Source organism: Leishmania donovani, chromosome 26 (assembly GCF_000227135.1).
Source record: "Leishmania donovani BPK282A1 complete genome, chromosome 26".
NCBI classification, from domain to species: domain Eukaryota; phylum Euglenozoa; class Kinetoplastea; order Trypanosomatida; family Trypanosomatidae; genus Leishmania; species Leishmania donovani.
This window is the reverse complement of record NC_018253.1, coordinates 975,441-989,388: the sequence shown is the minus strand read 5'-3', so window position 1 is coordinate 989,388 and position 13,948 is coordinate 975,441. Positions and strand designations below refer to the sequence as shown.

Genomic DNA, 13,948 nt, shown 5'->3' with positions numbered 1-13,948 from the left:
GGGCAGCGTGAGGGCCGGCGGTGAGGTACCTTCGAGTCACTCTGACACTTCGCCCATCACATGGATGGTGCAAGCGCATGCTCACGGTCGCAGGTCGCTCCGACGCAGCGCCACCCAGGGCCGGACCGCTGGCATCAGCAGTGATACATCGCTCTGACTGCCCCATGACACTGGTACGTGACCCTGTCATCACCAGAGGTGGTTCGGCAGGCTTAGAGAGTCGGGGGGAGGGGAGGGGGGAGCTGTTTGGCCTCAGCACCTAGGGTGGTGGTACTGGACCCTGAGATACCACCGCGCACTGAGGAGTGTGCCGCCCCTTGCCCCGACCCCCACCTGTCGTGAAGGAACAGTAGGCACTGAGGAAAATAAGCGAGAAATGAAGCGAACGCAAAAAGGAAGCCATGCACACTCATAAACACGCGTGCAGCAGCTCACTCCAGAGTTCAGCACTGACTGCCCTCCGCTCCCACCTACTTGCCGATCCCCTTTGCCCATCCATCAGAGAGTGGACGGAGGCAGAGACGCACGCACGCGCATGAACGTGCGAGCCGCCGTGGCGGTCATCAACTCGATACATACCAAAGCAGTCGAGGGCACCACCGGCAGAGGAGAGAGAGGAGGGGGACAGCCGCGCACTGCACACCTACACACGCATGGAAACGAAACGGAAAGGAAAAAAAAATGAGAAGCACACGCGGGCTGATGAGAGCGCAGGTGGGTGCCTGTGTGGGGAACAGCGCCGCCCGGCGCCGCATACAAGCGTACCCATCACGTGCACCCGTGTATGCGTTAAAGTCGTGCCTGCACACTCACATGGCCGCGCCGGGTGATACCGCATGCAGCAGAAGTGAAAAGGAAAGAAAAGCGGGAGCAACAACCAACATTTATAGGAAGAGAGACAGCGAGCATCACATGGAGCTTGTCTGTACAGAGGGGTGAAAAAAGAAAAGGCGGAGAAGCAGCACACCACAAAACAGCGCGTAGCCCCACCTGTGCACATCACCACACGCACACAAGCACGCGTCGGATGGGTCTATGTTCCCGGGTGTCTGCTGGATCCGAACCGCACTGGTCAAGACGCCCATGTACGACTCACATGCTGCCGGTGCTAGGGAGCGCGGCACTGAGAACTGTGGTCGCCGCACTCGGCTACGGCTCCAAGTCGCCCTCGATCAGACAATCCTGCCAGCGCCCATTGGCAGAGTCCATCTCTTTTGATTGCTGAAGGCCGCGGCCGGCTGCTTGCACACTGTCGGGGCCACACGGCAACCCACCCTGCGGTAGTATGCCACCTGCCAGTCCCTTAGGTGGAAGACGGCTCTCGCCTCCTTCGCACAAGGTGTGGAACATGCGGGAGAGCCTCCCCATCGCCAGTATCTTCTCGCGAATTTTCTCGCCTCGCTGTTCCAGGACGTTCCCGTCGCGGCTTTCTGTGTTCGCCCCCGGTGTCGGTGCGGCCGTCGTCGCCTCTGCCCCGTCCAAAAGCAGATGATCCTCACTTCCGTCAATGGGGTGCAGGACGTTCGTCCCAATGTCGAGCAGCTTCTCCTCAACGAAGGGCAGCGACCAGGTAAAGGCGTTCATGAAGTTAGGCAGGTAGTAGGGGTGAGGGCTGCTGTTGAACTGACGGATGCTCATAATGTTGCGGTTCAGCATGACGACGGCGGCCCGGTTGTCGTATGTGTCGCAGTAGTTCGGCGCGGAAAAGATGCAAATCACCGCAGGAAACCCCTTGTTTGTCTTCTTGTACAAGTGGTAGCCCTCATCCTGGGCCTCGTGGCCACGGATGATTGTGATGAGGCCGTTTTCCTCCAAGAAGTTGCAGGCGGCAGCGTTGCTGTAGACGTATGAGCAGCCTCGGGTTGTGTTGGGCACGAACAGCGGCGCCGCCGCAGGGTCCTCCTCTTTTTCGTCCAGCGGGTCTGCCCAGAGCAGGTCGCACATCGGCCCCGACGACGGCGGCTCGCGGAAGCGGTGAATGGCGCCAATGTCCGAGATCCGCTTCAGCTCCGGCGACAAGCCGCCGTGCACGCAGAGGAATCGATCGTTGAGAATGCATGCAAGCGGCAGGCAATCGAAGGCGGACATTATGGCGTTGTACACGGCGATGGAGTACTTGTAGAGCACCTCGCGCTTGAAGTTGAAGTACGTCGTGAGGTGTCGACTTTCGTGGTTGCCGCGCAGCATGATCATTGTTTCGGGGTAGCAGATCTTGTAGCACATGAGTAGCAGGATCACCTCCATGCCGAAGCACCCGCGGTCGACATAGTCGCCCAGGAAGATGTACTTCTGCTGGGACGGGTCGCCGCCGATGGAGAGGAGGTTCAGTAAATCGAAAAATTGGCCATGTATATCGCCAGCGATGACCACCGGACCATCGAGACGCAGCACATTTGGTTCGTCTTTCCATATCAGGGCGCACTGGGTAATAATCGTCAGGGCATCCGCCTCCTGCAGCAGACCCTCCTTTGTGAGGTGCTCGCGCACCACATCAGGGCGCGCCTTGCCACTCTCGTCGAAGAGCGCAGAGCTGCTTAGTGGCTCCCAATTCGGCGGCGGCACTGACGGATTGCCACGGTCTGTGAGGAGCATGCGCTTCACCTTGCCAACGTGGTTCGGCACGGTGCTGACGGCGATCTCTAGGCCCTTCCCTTCGAGGGGGTCATCGATGCCGGTGGAGACCGCCTCGGCACTGGCCTTGACCTCAGCAGCTTGCGCAGTGAGTGGCATCCCGCTTCTGTGGTGGTAACGTCGAATGTGGGGTTCGTCTCTCGCCGATATTGAGCTTCGCGCGCGTGTCTGTGCACGATGCACGATCGATTATGGGTGCAAGACACACGCGTTAGTGAGCAGACGCGAGCACAAAATCTGACGCCAGCACGCAAGAAGGGAAAACTGAGCAGCAGCGGCAGCAGGAAGTAAAACGACCGCGCCAACAGGGGGCCGTAGGTATGAGCAAGAGAGGCTCCCCGCCTCCTCCCTCGAAGGATCGACACTACCGTAGAGTCTGGTCAAGAAGTGGTCGCTAGCGGAGAGAAGTCCGGTAGGTGGAGCGTGAGGGCGGCCCAGTGGAGGAGGAAGGTTGCGATGGCGGCTGTGTGGTTGCTTGGGCAGCGGGGGGGGGGGCACAGAGAGCAGATGATCCGCGAGGGGTGAAGGAGAAGGAGCATGGAGTACGTGTTTCTGTTTTCGTTCACCTGGCCGTATTGCACGACAAGCAAGTCCACGCGTATACGCCCACAGAACCACAATTCACCGTACCCCTGCTGCACCACGGCTACGCCAAGCAGCAGGAATGGCCAACACCCTTTGGCGTCGTCCAGCAGGCTGCAGCAATGCCACTTGCATACAGCGCGCAGGTCAGGCCCAGGATTGCGCTCGACACCCCTGTAGCACAGCAAGGGTAGAAAGGCCGATAGTGAATGCGCATACTTGTTGACTCGTCGGTAATTTTCGTTGTGATCAGTCACAAAAGTGGTCATCATGACCGCACGTCTCTTCGGCACAGCGTCAGCCCAGGCATGTCCTGCCGACACCACGAGTCTGCCAGCCGTACAGCAGGGTACACTGCAGGCTGCTTGGCTTCCACACGAAGAGCGGGCACTGGATTCTGATACCGCGCACTGAGGTCTCTCGCGCTCTCTTGGCGACGAAAAAAAAAAAAATGAAGCGAAAACCAAAAAGCCAATCAACGCGCATGCGGGCACGCACGCCCATCATGAGACTGCACTGCAAGAGGGCCGCAGGCAAGGAGGAGGTGCCCACAACCAGCCCCCCCCCCTCTCCCCATTCCTTCCCCGCCTCTCTCGTCTGCCACGCCGCTAGTCGCTGTCGTCGTAGTCGCTATAGGAGAAGGACGATTCGGAGCTGATCGCGTCCTCCTCCGAGTCAGAGAGAGAGTCCTCCCCTTCCGAGAAGTCCGAGTCGCTGCGTTGCCGCTTGCGCTTCTGCGGCGCCGACGTCTTCTTCCCTTTGGCGGTGGCGGGTGGCGAGGCCTCGGCGCGCGGCGCCCGCGGCACGGCTGACTTCTTGGTGGCCCCCGGTGTTGTCGTCTTGGGGTTTGCTTTCGGGGTCGTCTTGGCAGTCCGGGACGCCGGTGCCTTGGCAACCTTGTCGGCCGGTGGCGCAGCTCGCGTCGTCTTCCTGGAAGCCCTCCCAGCCGATGTAGCCAGCTCCCCGGGTGGTGTGGCCATGCACTCTTCCACGTGCGCACGGTGCTTGCTCTTGACACGCTTGTGGCACAGGGGGCACTCCTCCTCCATGATGCAGGTGCCAACCAGGAGCTGCATCTTCTCCGTGGCGGTCGCCTCATCTCTGCCGCCGCCCCCGTGACGCGCCCTCGCCCGGGCCTCCCGTTCACTCGTTTTCTGCCGCTCCATGCGTTCTCGCCACTCCTCCAGCGCTATCTGGTCGATCAGGTGCTGACTGACAGGGTAGTAGGGGAAGCCGAACTGCCTTTTGCACCGCTGGCACGTCTGCACGGTATCGTACATGGAGGCATCGTAGTCGAAGGGCGCGCTGCAGTGGGGGCAGCCGTGCAGCGCCGTGGCACAGCCAAACTGGAAGAGACACAGTTGACAGTGCACCTTCTTACCCCACTGACCCATGAAGAGCGAGTACTGTGGCCGCGAATCGGGCTCCCAGAGGGAGCGGCACTTGGGGCATCCCACCGTGGTATGCTGGTAGAGTCCACCCAGGCGCGGCTGCCCGATCGGCGTGCGGTTCGTCGACACCTCCGGCTCTGTATTGGCGGCGGCCAACGCTTCCCACGCCTTCTCGTCCGCCACCGAGGCCTCCGAGGCGTCATCGTCCTCGGTATCGCTCTCGCTCTCGCTCTCCTCCTCGCCCTCGGCAGACGCCTTTGGCTTCTTCACAGCCGGTGCCGCAGCGGCCTTTGAATTGGCCTTCTTCATCTGCTGCGATGCCGACGGGCGCGAGGTGGTCGAAGACGGCGGCGCGGCCTTGGCTTTCCTGCCGTCTGCCGCGGTGGACGCCCGGGACTCCGCTTTCGATTTTCCCTGTGCAGCGGCGGCGGCCTGCTTGCGCGCCTTGGGGTCTGCGAAGCACTCAAAGGCGCTCACCAGGCACTGGAACGCTTCCGTGGCCTTGTCGAAGCTGCCCTTAAGGCGGTCTGGGTGGATGACACCAGCGAGACGCATGTAGCTGCGACGTGCCACTGGCAGCGGCGTCTCGGGCGTCACGGGCGCAAACCCCTGGGCGAGCGAAAGGATCACAAACGGCTGCCCATCGGCAGCCAGGATGCTCTTGGCGATCTGCACGGCTTCCATGATGCGTCTGTGTGCGTGTGTATCGCCCACAAGAATATGGCTGGCAGGCACGACTGCAATCGGCAAACGATGCCGGTGTTTGTCTGCGGCAGACGGAGTGCGCCGTCTGAGGTAGCCGAGCGCTGGCAGGGGCACGTGTCTGGGTGCGTGAGGTGGGAGTGAGCGAGTGTGGCTGTGTGAGGGGACGTGAGCCACTCAAGCGAAAGCAAGCGAGACCACACGCACGCGCAGCCGAAAATAAAAACGACGCGAACTCCACGAATGCGCGAGAGGGATCGAGGGGGCAGAGAGCTGCTCTACACATGTCACCGATCAATACGTGGCCGCAGTGCGCGAGATGGCGAAGAGGTGTGTAGACACACGGTAACATGCCGAGGGAAAAGTGGAGAGAGGGAGAGAGAGATGGGGCGAGGAGACGGAAAGGAGTTCTGCGAGGCTTTATGTGGGCGTGTGTCTGTGCATGACGCAGTTGTGAGTGAGTCTGTAGGTTTGTGTATCCAGGCGATGCGCTGGCGCGCGCGCCCGACTTGCACCGCGAGCACGGTGAGTTTATCGTTGTGGCTGCGTGCGCCTATCGCCCGCTGTGTGTGCGCGCGTGCGTGTTCGCGGGTGTGGCGAGGTGTGGATGTGTGGGTATGTCTCCATCATGGAGATGTGTGGGTGTGCGTGCGTGTCTGTCTGCGCCGCTCAGCTCATGAAGGTGGCAGCGAACGCTCCATAAGGACACAGAGAGAACGCCGGTGTCTGTACCTTCCAGAGTCTCTTTCTCAGAGGCGCGGGCACCGTGCCTCTGAGTGTGCCGAGCGGCACCACAATGCTCTCGTCGGCTCCCGACCGACGTATGTGCAGGGAGAGGGGGAAGCCGTCAGAGAAGGGGTCGACTGCCTGCGTGTGTATGTGTGCGTGGGTAGACGAAGATACGCTTTACGCGTCACCTCCGCTGTTGAGTCCTCGTCGGCCTTTTGCACTTGGCTGATCGGTGGAGGATCGGCGATGGAGGGGGAGGGAGGGAGGAAGAGATGTGCGCCCTGCTGCAGAAGCGAAGAGGCACAGCGCAAAGCAGGTGCCGCCACACCGGGCCACCTATCCCCACCAAGCGCACGCAAAATGAGGAGGAGGGGGAGGGGAAGGCAGATCTGCATGTAGAACAGTAACAAAGAAAGAAGAGAGCGGAGTAGACGAAGCGAATAGGCCGGCGCCGATGAGGGTCTCAGCGGCAGACCTGTACGATGATACGCCGGAAAATCATGTCATGCGAGAAGGGTGCGAAGGTCTCCGTGCACGGCCGAGAGAAAGATAAGAGGTGTTAGTGGAGCCGCCACCTCCCGCCTTTTGAAACCGTCCACGGAGACACTGTTTCCGGCATAGAAGGGCGTGCCCTCCCCCCGCCACCACCAAGTTAGCCATGGAGAAGAGTTGGCGTCATCAGTGACCCCACCCCAATCTCCTTGCCACCTGGCAGGCTCCCAGGCCTGAAGACTCACCCACACAAAACGCTTCGGTGCGCGCCTGGCAAGACCACAGATTCAGTAGGCACGTCTTCAAGCAATACAAAGCATCCAGAACAGAAGGGAGACGGGATGATCGCAGCACCGCAGCCACCGCAACGGAAGCCCGAGAAAAAAAAAACACGAAAGAAACGCAGGACGGGCGTGGCTCACAAGTGGAGCAGCGAGAAGCGAGGCAGGTAGGCGTGGTACCACCGCTGGGGAGTCGACAGCGGTAGCAACACCTCACTCTCCCCCTCGTCCACCGCCTCCCGCAGGTCCGACGGCTCGAGCGTCACCCACTCGGCGTGGGTCTCCTCCTCGTCCAAGAGTAGCCGCGCGTTCCGCTGCATCTGAATCGACTTCACGCCCGCGGCGCGCGCCATGATGAAGGGGTTCTCCTTGATGGCGGCGTAGTCGGGCCGCTGCGCCGGGTCGTACGACAGGAGCGCCTGCACGAGCTCCCGTGCGTCGCTGGAGACACCGTCCCAGAGCGGGCCAGTGCAGGCGACCCCGCGCCGCATTTCCTCGTGCATCTTGTCAAAGCTCCTGCTGCGGAACGGCCGGTGGCCCGAAAGAAGGTAGTAAGCGACGACGCCGAGACTGAAGAGGTCGCCCTTGTGCATCGTGATGCCGGGCTCCCTCATATCAACGTGCCCGTGAGCTACCGCAGCGATGCTCTCTGGCGCGGCGTAGTTGCGGGTCCCGCCGACAACGTACCACTGCTCCTCCTCGTTCACGACAAACTCGGCAAGGCCAAAGTCGATGATCATGGGCGTGCTGTAGTCCGCCGACAAGACTATGTTGTCCAGCTTAATGTCGCGATGGATGATGTGCTTCTCCCGGTAGAGGTAGTCCAGGCCCGAGGCGACACCTTCTATAATGTTCGCCGTGAATGCCTCCTCGGCGGCTTGGCCGTACTCGCGCACGCAGGCAGCCGCCCGACGCGCCGTTCCGCCCTCGCCGGCCTCCATCACAATTACCAAGTCTTCGCGTGTCTGAAAGGCGCCCAGAAGGTGCGCCACGTTGGGGTGGTTCACCGACTCCAGTATATGCAGCTCCGTGAGGGCGCCCATCCACCGCGTGTACGTCAAGTTCGTGGCTTTGCTGATGCACTTGAGAATGGCACGCTTGTGATCCGCTGCGGAGCGGTCTTCGCACTTGAACACCGTGCCGAAGGTGCCGCGGCCGATCTGTGCACCGGGGTAGAAGGAGGGGAAGCGCTGCTGAATAGAATCGTAGAACGGGTAACCGCACACGGGAAACTCGGACATCATCGTGTGGCAGCTCTGCAGGAGCGCCGTGATGCTGCGCGGTGTCAAGTAGGAAATGATACACTCGAACGGGGTGCAGTCCATCCCTCGCGTGCGCGCGTTCCACGAGTGCCGGAAGACAGCCGGCAGTCGACACCGGTTGCACTTGCGCAGCAGCTGGCGCTTGTATATCGTCTGCTTCGGCGCGCAGGCGTCGCAGTACACACGACCGCACCATCGACAGTGGTGCTTGGGGCAGAAGAGCCGGTTGAAGCGGCGGCCACAACGGCGGCCGCTGCATACGAAGACGTTGGCGTCGTCCTGCCACAATGCGCCGGGTGTTAGAAGATCGCCGGTGCTCATACTCGACTCCATGGCTTTCGAAAGCAAGTAGTAAGAGGATCGGGGCACAGCAGAAGGACGGGAGTTGGGGGCTGCTGGGGAGGGGCGGTGCGTGCGCCTATCCGCACAATACCCTGAAAGAGAGAGGAGAACAGCAGAAGCCGGAAGCGAGTCCAGCAAAGGGCTGGAAGCAATGACTTGGCGCACCGAAAGGGGAAAACTGAATCCCGCACACGCGCACGGGCGTCAAGCAGCACGTGGAGTTGTACGCGTATGCGCGGCCAGCTGAGCAACAAGCGAAGAGGCGAGTGCGTGCGTAACGTGTCTCGGTACCTCTACCACAGGCGGCGTTTCTGCGCTGACGGTGTCGCGCTGCTGTTGCTCGCTGGCTCAGCGGATCGCTTCGCGGTATGTGTGCGGGTGATTGCCCTGTATGTGGTGGTGCGTGAGGGTGTGTCGGTCAGAAATAAGGTGCTGTGGGTGTTGAATAGCCGCAGTGGCTGTTGGGTGGGCTAAGGAAGCCGGAAGGGGGGCTTTGACGGGTGTCCGTCCAGCTTTCTCAGAGTGTGAGCTTGCGTGCGTGTTACAGCAGGAGAGCAGCAGTCCAGTGGGTGTGCCGACGGTGGTTGGAAGTCAAAACAAGCGAATCCTTGTTGGTGTGGGTTTCGTTCGCCGTGGGGGGTGGGGGGTGTAGAGAAGGGACAAGGCCGCGCAAGAGAGGATGGAGATAATGCGGCAGGGCTTTGAAAGCGCGAGGGAGAGGGAAAGGGAGGCAGACACATCAAGACATCCATCACGGGGGGCGGCAAACAAGGCACAAGAGAGACCAACATCATACGAGCAGGTGTCTCAAGCACGACACCGCTTCACACACCGTGCTTCCTTTCACGCTCCCTTCCGCCGTGACGTCGTTCCTTTGGATCGGCGGCAGGCAGAAATCAGAGAAAGGAAAGCGACCCGCGCATCGATGTGTCCAACCGCCCCCCACCACCACCACCACCACCACTACCACCCTCACACCCTTTTCTCCGGTTTCTCTTTTCATGTGATGACAACAACGATAGCCACAGGCGCGGCGCGGCACATCGTTGCATTGCTCCCCTGCGGCCCTGACGCCCACACGCACACGTCGATGCCAATCAACTCCTTACACGTCGCCTCGTCGTAGTCGCGGCGAGAGGGCTACTAGAGCTTGCCAATCGCCTTGTACCAGAGGCGCTTCAGTCCAGTAGCCTCCTCAATGTCGTTTTCGAGGCCCGCGATCGCTTCATCGTCTTGCAGGTACTTGCGCACCTCCGGGTCGGCACGCGCCGCGCACCGCTTTAGCACCGCCATATCTCGCTGACAGTGGCTCACCTCAAACATGTTCATCATCATGCACTGGTGCAGCTTTTCCGCCTCGTGGCCGCACGACTTGGGGAGTTCGAACTGTGTGTAAGAGTATGACTTGTGCTGCGTCCGCGCCGTCCAGTCCTTGACGCAGTCGTAGAACTTCGTGCGGTGCGCCTCGCAGGCGCCCTTCGGCCTGTCCGGTCCATAGTCGAACTGCTTCAGGCATTCGCGCCACAGCTTGGACGGAACGGCGCACGGCGCCGAGTCTTCGCGCGCGGCACTCATCGGCAAACAGCTGAAAACAATACCGAAAAGTACACGCACGCGCACAGGCACAGAAAGAGTAGCTGCGGAGGCAGCGGGGCAGCAAATGGTGGAAGGGGGCGTTTGCGTGTGCGTGGGTGACGAGCGGTGCGTCAAGGTTGAGGAAGAGGAAGGGCGTGCGCTGGAGAAGCGGCGGCAGGTGTGTCTCAGCACCACCCAAAAACGCGGAACAACACCACAGGACCACACACTGCGTCAACCACCGACAAAGAAGGGTGAGAGAGAAGGGAAAGAGGGTACGAGAAAGGACGCTCGGCGTGGCACACACACACGCACGCATGCAGAGCGAGTCGTGCACACCGACAGCCACAGCTCAGAAGCGAGTTAGCGGGCTGCTCAGTTTCAGCGTGGGAGGTATCTCACAACGCGCAGAGATCACTCCCCAAGCCAAGAGGAAAACCGCACAGCCCTACACTCCGCGCCGTAGCCGCCAGCTCTTCCTGGATGAGGGGAGGAAGGGGGGCATCCATGCTCCGGCTGTTTTCGATCGGGCTGGATTTGCCGTTTGGGTGAGACTCCTCGTATACGACGCACAAGCCATGCAGAGAGATGATGAAGGGGCGGGCAGAGCCGTCTGAACAGGGGAGGGTGGAGAGGACATTGCCTTGCACTTGGCTGGCACAGAGACACACAGACACCGCCGACCAGCCGCTCACAGCCAGTCGTGGCCATCTTCGTGTAGTTCCGGCTTTCGGCAAGAGCCTCGTTATCACGCGGTCCCCCTTTCCCTCCCCTCCCTTCCAGGCTTCCACCCAATCACACGAGTGCAACACAGACACAGCGCAGACCATGCGAGCGAGAGAACCGCGGCTCAGGCGGAGTTCGGCTAAAGCGGCGGAGCGAGAGGTGTGAGCAGGGCGCACGCGTCACTCATACCTGGTTCAGATGGCGACAGGCCCATCGAAAATCTGGTCTCGCGGTCCACAATTCGAGAGAACGTGCGCAGCGTGCTACTGCATCGATCCTGTCTGTCCGCGTTGCGGGTGCGTAGCAGCAGCGTGCACTCCTCACATCGCTCGTGGTAGACGACGCACCTGGCTGCCGGGCCAGGCCGGATGACGTCCATGGGCTTCTGGCACAGCTTGTCCTCGTAATACCCCACGTGCATGCCGTCGTTGCACCTCGCTAGCATGAGGTAGCGGTTCCTCCAACTCAACATGAAGCTGAGCTTCTTGCAGCCGATGGAGCGCTTCTGCAGCCAGCCGAGACATCCGTCGTCTTCGGCGCCAGACTGCAGGGGCGCCATGGAAGCCGAGCGAAAAGCGGTGCTAAGCTCAGCACCGTCCACCGCAACGTCTTCGTCAAGGTACCCATCCGCCTCCGCCACCGACACCTCACTGATCGCATCATGCGTGCCCTGTGTCTCCTCCGTCGTCACACTGGAGTCACTCGCTGCGGTTGACGACGGATCCGTCCACTTCTCTGAAGCAGACTCCGGAGCTAGCGGAACGAGCGTGCCGTCAGTCGAACTCACCGTCCGCAGGGCGTGTTGCCTTCGTCGAAGACAGAGACGGCCGCCGCTGCAGCGGCAGCAGTGCTTCCAGCTTCTTGGAAAGAGAACGTTACTGACGTCAGAGCAGCGTCGGCCGTGAACGTGCAGGACTGTTCAGCCGAGGCGAGCACGACAGTTGATGGGCAATCCAGCAACAGCGCTGCGTACGCTGGCACCACCGTGTTCGGTGCTCGCATGCCCTTCGCTGCCCTCAGCGCCGCCTCTGTCTTCGAGGCGTCGCCCGCCGCCAACGTGTGGTCATCGCACAAACTCGCTGCCGTCACGGTGGCCTCGCGGGCCTCACCGCCACCGGCGCCGCTCTTCTTGGAGGCGGGGACAAGCCCTTTGCCGCACGGTTGGCCCTGGAAGAACAGCTGCAGGTAAGCCCGCCCAGCCAGCGTGGCGTAGTAGAGGTAGTGCACACTCTGCTGCTTCCCGTAGCGAAGCTGCCCTCGTAAAAAGTCGTCGTTGGCGAAGATCATGCGGCCCTTCCCGCGCGGCACCTCGTCTTTTTCTTCCCCGTCGTAGTGGCGCTGTGTGCTCGTCAACTCGAGCGTGGCTTTCACCTTCCGCCCATGGTCGACGAGGCCGCGAATGGTCCGGCCGCCCGCGTCATCGAGCGTGTTCGCGGTCGCTTCGGCGGCGCCGCTGCTGTTTGCCGCCACTGACACCATGTGGCTGCCGCCCACGAAGAAGCCGCTTTAGGGGGTTGCCATTGTGCCAGCACATTTTCGCGTAGGCGTGGGGAACTTCGTCCCGCCGAGGCGCCTTCGAAGGGCGCAGCGGTGTTGCACACCTTGTCCGCCGACGTGGAAGCTTCGGTGCTGCTCGCGTCAGCTCCTGAAGCCAGCAAGCCATCAGTGGCAAAGGTGCCCTTCTCCCGGGAGCAAGCTGAGCGCAAAGGTGCCCGTGGAACTTGCGGTGGTGCCTATCAGCGTCCCACTACCGCGCAGACAGTGCCCCTTCCATTCTCCAATGCAGGAGGTGCCTTCACAGACGGTGACTGAATCGTCGAGGGCGCTGCCTCCGAGGGTCCAATCAAGCGCCGTCCCAACCACGGTGACCGTCGACACGAGAGGAAGGACGTCAGAAACCGATGTGGCTTGCGCGATGACGCACCGACGTGTGACTATGTCGTTGGGAGGTGGGCATCGGGGCCACGAATACGTTGCGCATGCTGCGAAAACAACGGCAGCGGTATTATTGTGCACGGGAAGAAACGGGCGCAACTGCGTCTGTGTCTGTGTGTGCGTGTCAGCGATGGATGCTGCATGCTGCAGAGACACGGAGACTGTGAGACCTACTCCATCGCAACAGCAACAGCCCGGCACAGACACGAGCAGAGCGGACAATGTAATGCGGCAGAGAAACGCACATTCAACAATCGCATCTGTGAGGCAGTGCGCATGCGTGGGTGCGGGAGGCTACGACTGCGGGGCTCTACGCAGCGCGCGCTGGTATCGGCGCACGCTCTCTGTCGGCTCGGCCCACCTCTCCTGCCGCACGTTCTACACGCGCGCGCAGGCACGCCAAGGTGGTGTCGAGCGCCGTGTGTTCGCTAAGGGGCGAGGGAGAGAGAGGTGCGATGTAGCACTAAGCCACAACGGTGAACAAAGGAATCAGGGGCGGAAGCGCAGAAGCGTTGAATGAAGGACCGAGGTGATAAAGGCCGGGTGGCGAGAGAGGGGGAGGCCTTCATGCAGGCGTGTCTCTGGACACGGGAGGGTAGATTGCAGGGTAGCATGGCACCAACGACCACAGCCGTCAACGAGCGCCTCCCTGTCCCGTCCGCCGCGGTGTCGCGTCTCCGTCAAGGGCATGGCAAGGAGCAGAGGTTTCCCTTGCCATGCATTCCCTTCCCGCAGCAGCACCCGAACGGGCACGCGCATACGATGCAGGCGCCGCTACAACGCACTCCGCGACTGAGTGGCCAAGCGCAAAGGTAATGCGCGAGGGAGGGGGGAGGCGCTCTTCTTGGAGAGACACGCGGCGGTTTCGTTCACGTCTTTGTAGAGGCAAGGCGGTAGCAAAGGAGATGAGAGTCACCGCCGCGAGCGAGAAGGTGTCCGTTGCAGCGCCGTCGGCCCTTCAAACATTGCGCACCTCGCACGATCACTTGCGCTTTCACAGCAGACAAGATACGGGGGGGCGCCAGCAGCCCGCAGAGCACAGCTGCTCTGCCGTCCACACCGCTGCCCATGCACAGGCAGGCGTACATAAAGAGAGAGACGCGCATCGATGCGCGTCAATGGAAGATGAAAAAAAAAAGGAAGCGAGAGAAGAGCACCAATGAAGATGTGTTCAGCACGAGTCAACGCCAAAATTCGGGACCACACCGGCGGCAGGCGAGCAACGCCGGGCGAAAGGGGAGGAGGGGCGCCGAGTAAGTCCACCGAAGAAAAAAAAAAATATGCACAAGCGAAGCATGAC

General features: G+C 61.3%; 4 protein-coding genes and 1 pseudogene across 4 annotated transcripts, besides 1 other annotated feature; all 5 read right to left on the bottom strand.

Moving 5' to 3' along the window:
* Window positions 1-1,149: 1,149 nt before the first annotated feature.
* LDBPK_262560 (serine/threonine protein phosphatase, putative) lies at window positions 1,150-2,592 on the bottom strand (the record flags this gene model as incomplete). The annotated part of the gene is made up of 1 exon (XM_003861792.1): window positions 1,150-2,592. One exon carries the CDS (start codon window positions 2,590-2,592, stop codon window positions 1,150-1,152), a length of 1,443 nt encoding a protein of 480 aa, XP_003861840.1.
* Window positions 2,593-3,821: 1,229 nt separating this feature from the next.
* LDBPK_262550 (hypothetical protein, conserved) lies at window positions 3,822-5,288 on the bottom strand (the record flags this gene model as incomplete). Its single annotated transcript, XM_003861791.1, has 1 exon — window positions 3,822-5,288. One exon carries the CDS (start codon window positions 5,286-5,288, stop codon window positions 3,822-3,824), a length of 1,467 nt encoding a protein of 488 aa, XP_003861839.1.
* A 1,657-nt stretch (window positions 5,289-6,945) lies between these two features.
* On the bottom strand, window positions 6,946-8,391 carry LDBPK_262540 (protein kinase, putative; the record flags this gene model as incomplete). Its single annotated transcript, XM_003861790.1, has 1 exon — window positions 6,946-8,391. The coding sequence occupies one exon, from the start codon at window positions 8,389-8,391 to the stop codon at window positions 6,946-6,948; it is 1,446 nt and encodes a 481-aa protein (XP_003861838.1).
* A 1,164-nt stretch (window positions 8,392-9,555) lies between these two features.
* On the bottom strand, window positions 9,556-9,987 carry LDBPK_262530 (hypothetical protein, conserved; the record flags this gene model as incomplete). Its single annotated transcript, XM_003861789.1, has 1 exon — window positions 9,556-9,987. The coding sequence occupies one exon, from the start codon at window positions 9,985-9,987 to the stop codon at window positions 9,556-9,558; it is 432 nt and encodes a 143-aa protein (XP_003861837.1).
* A 1,509-nt stretch (window positions 9,988-11,496) lies between these two features.
* On the bottom strand, window positions 11,497-12,192 carry LDBPK_262520 (annotated as a pseudogene).
* Window positions 11,497-12,192: a sequence feature.
* Window positions 12,193-13,948: the final 1,756 nt, after the last annotated feature.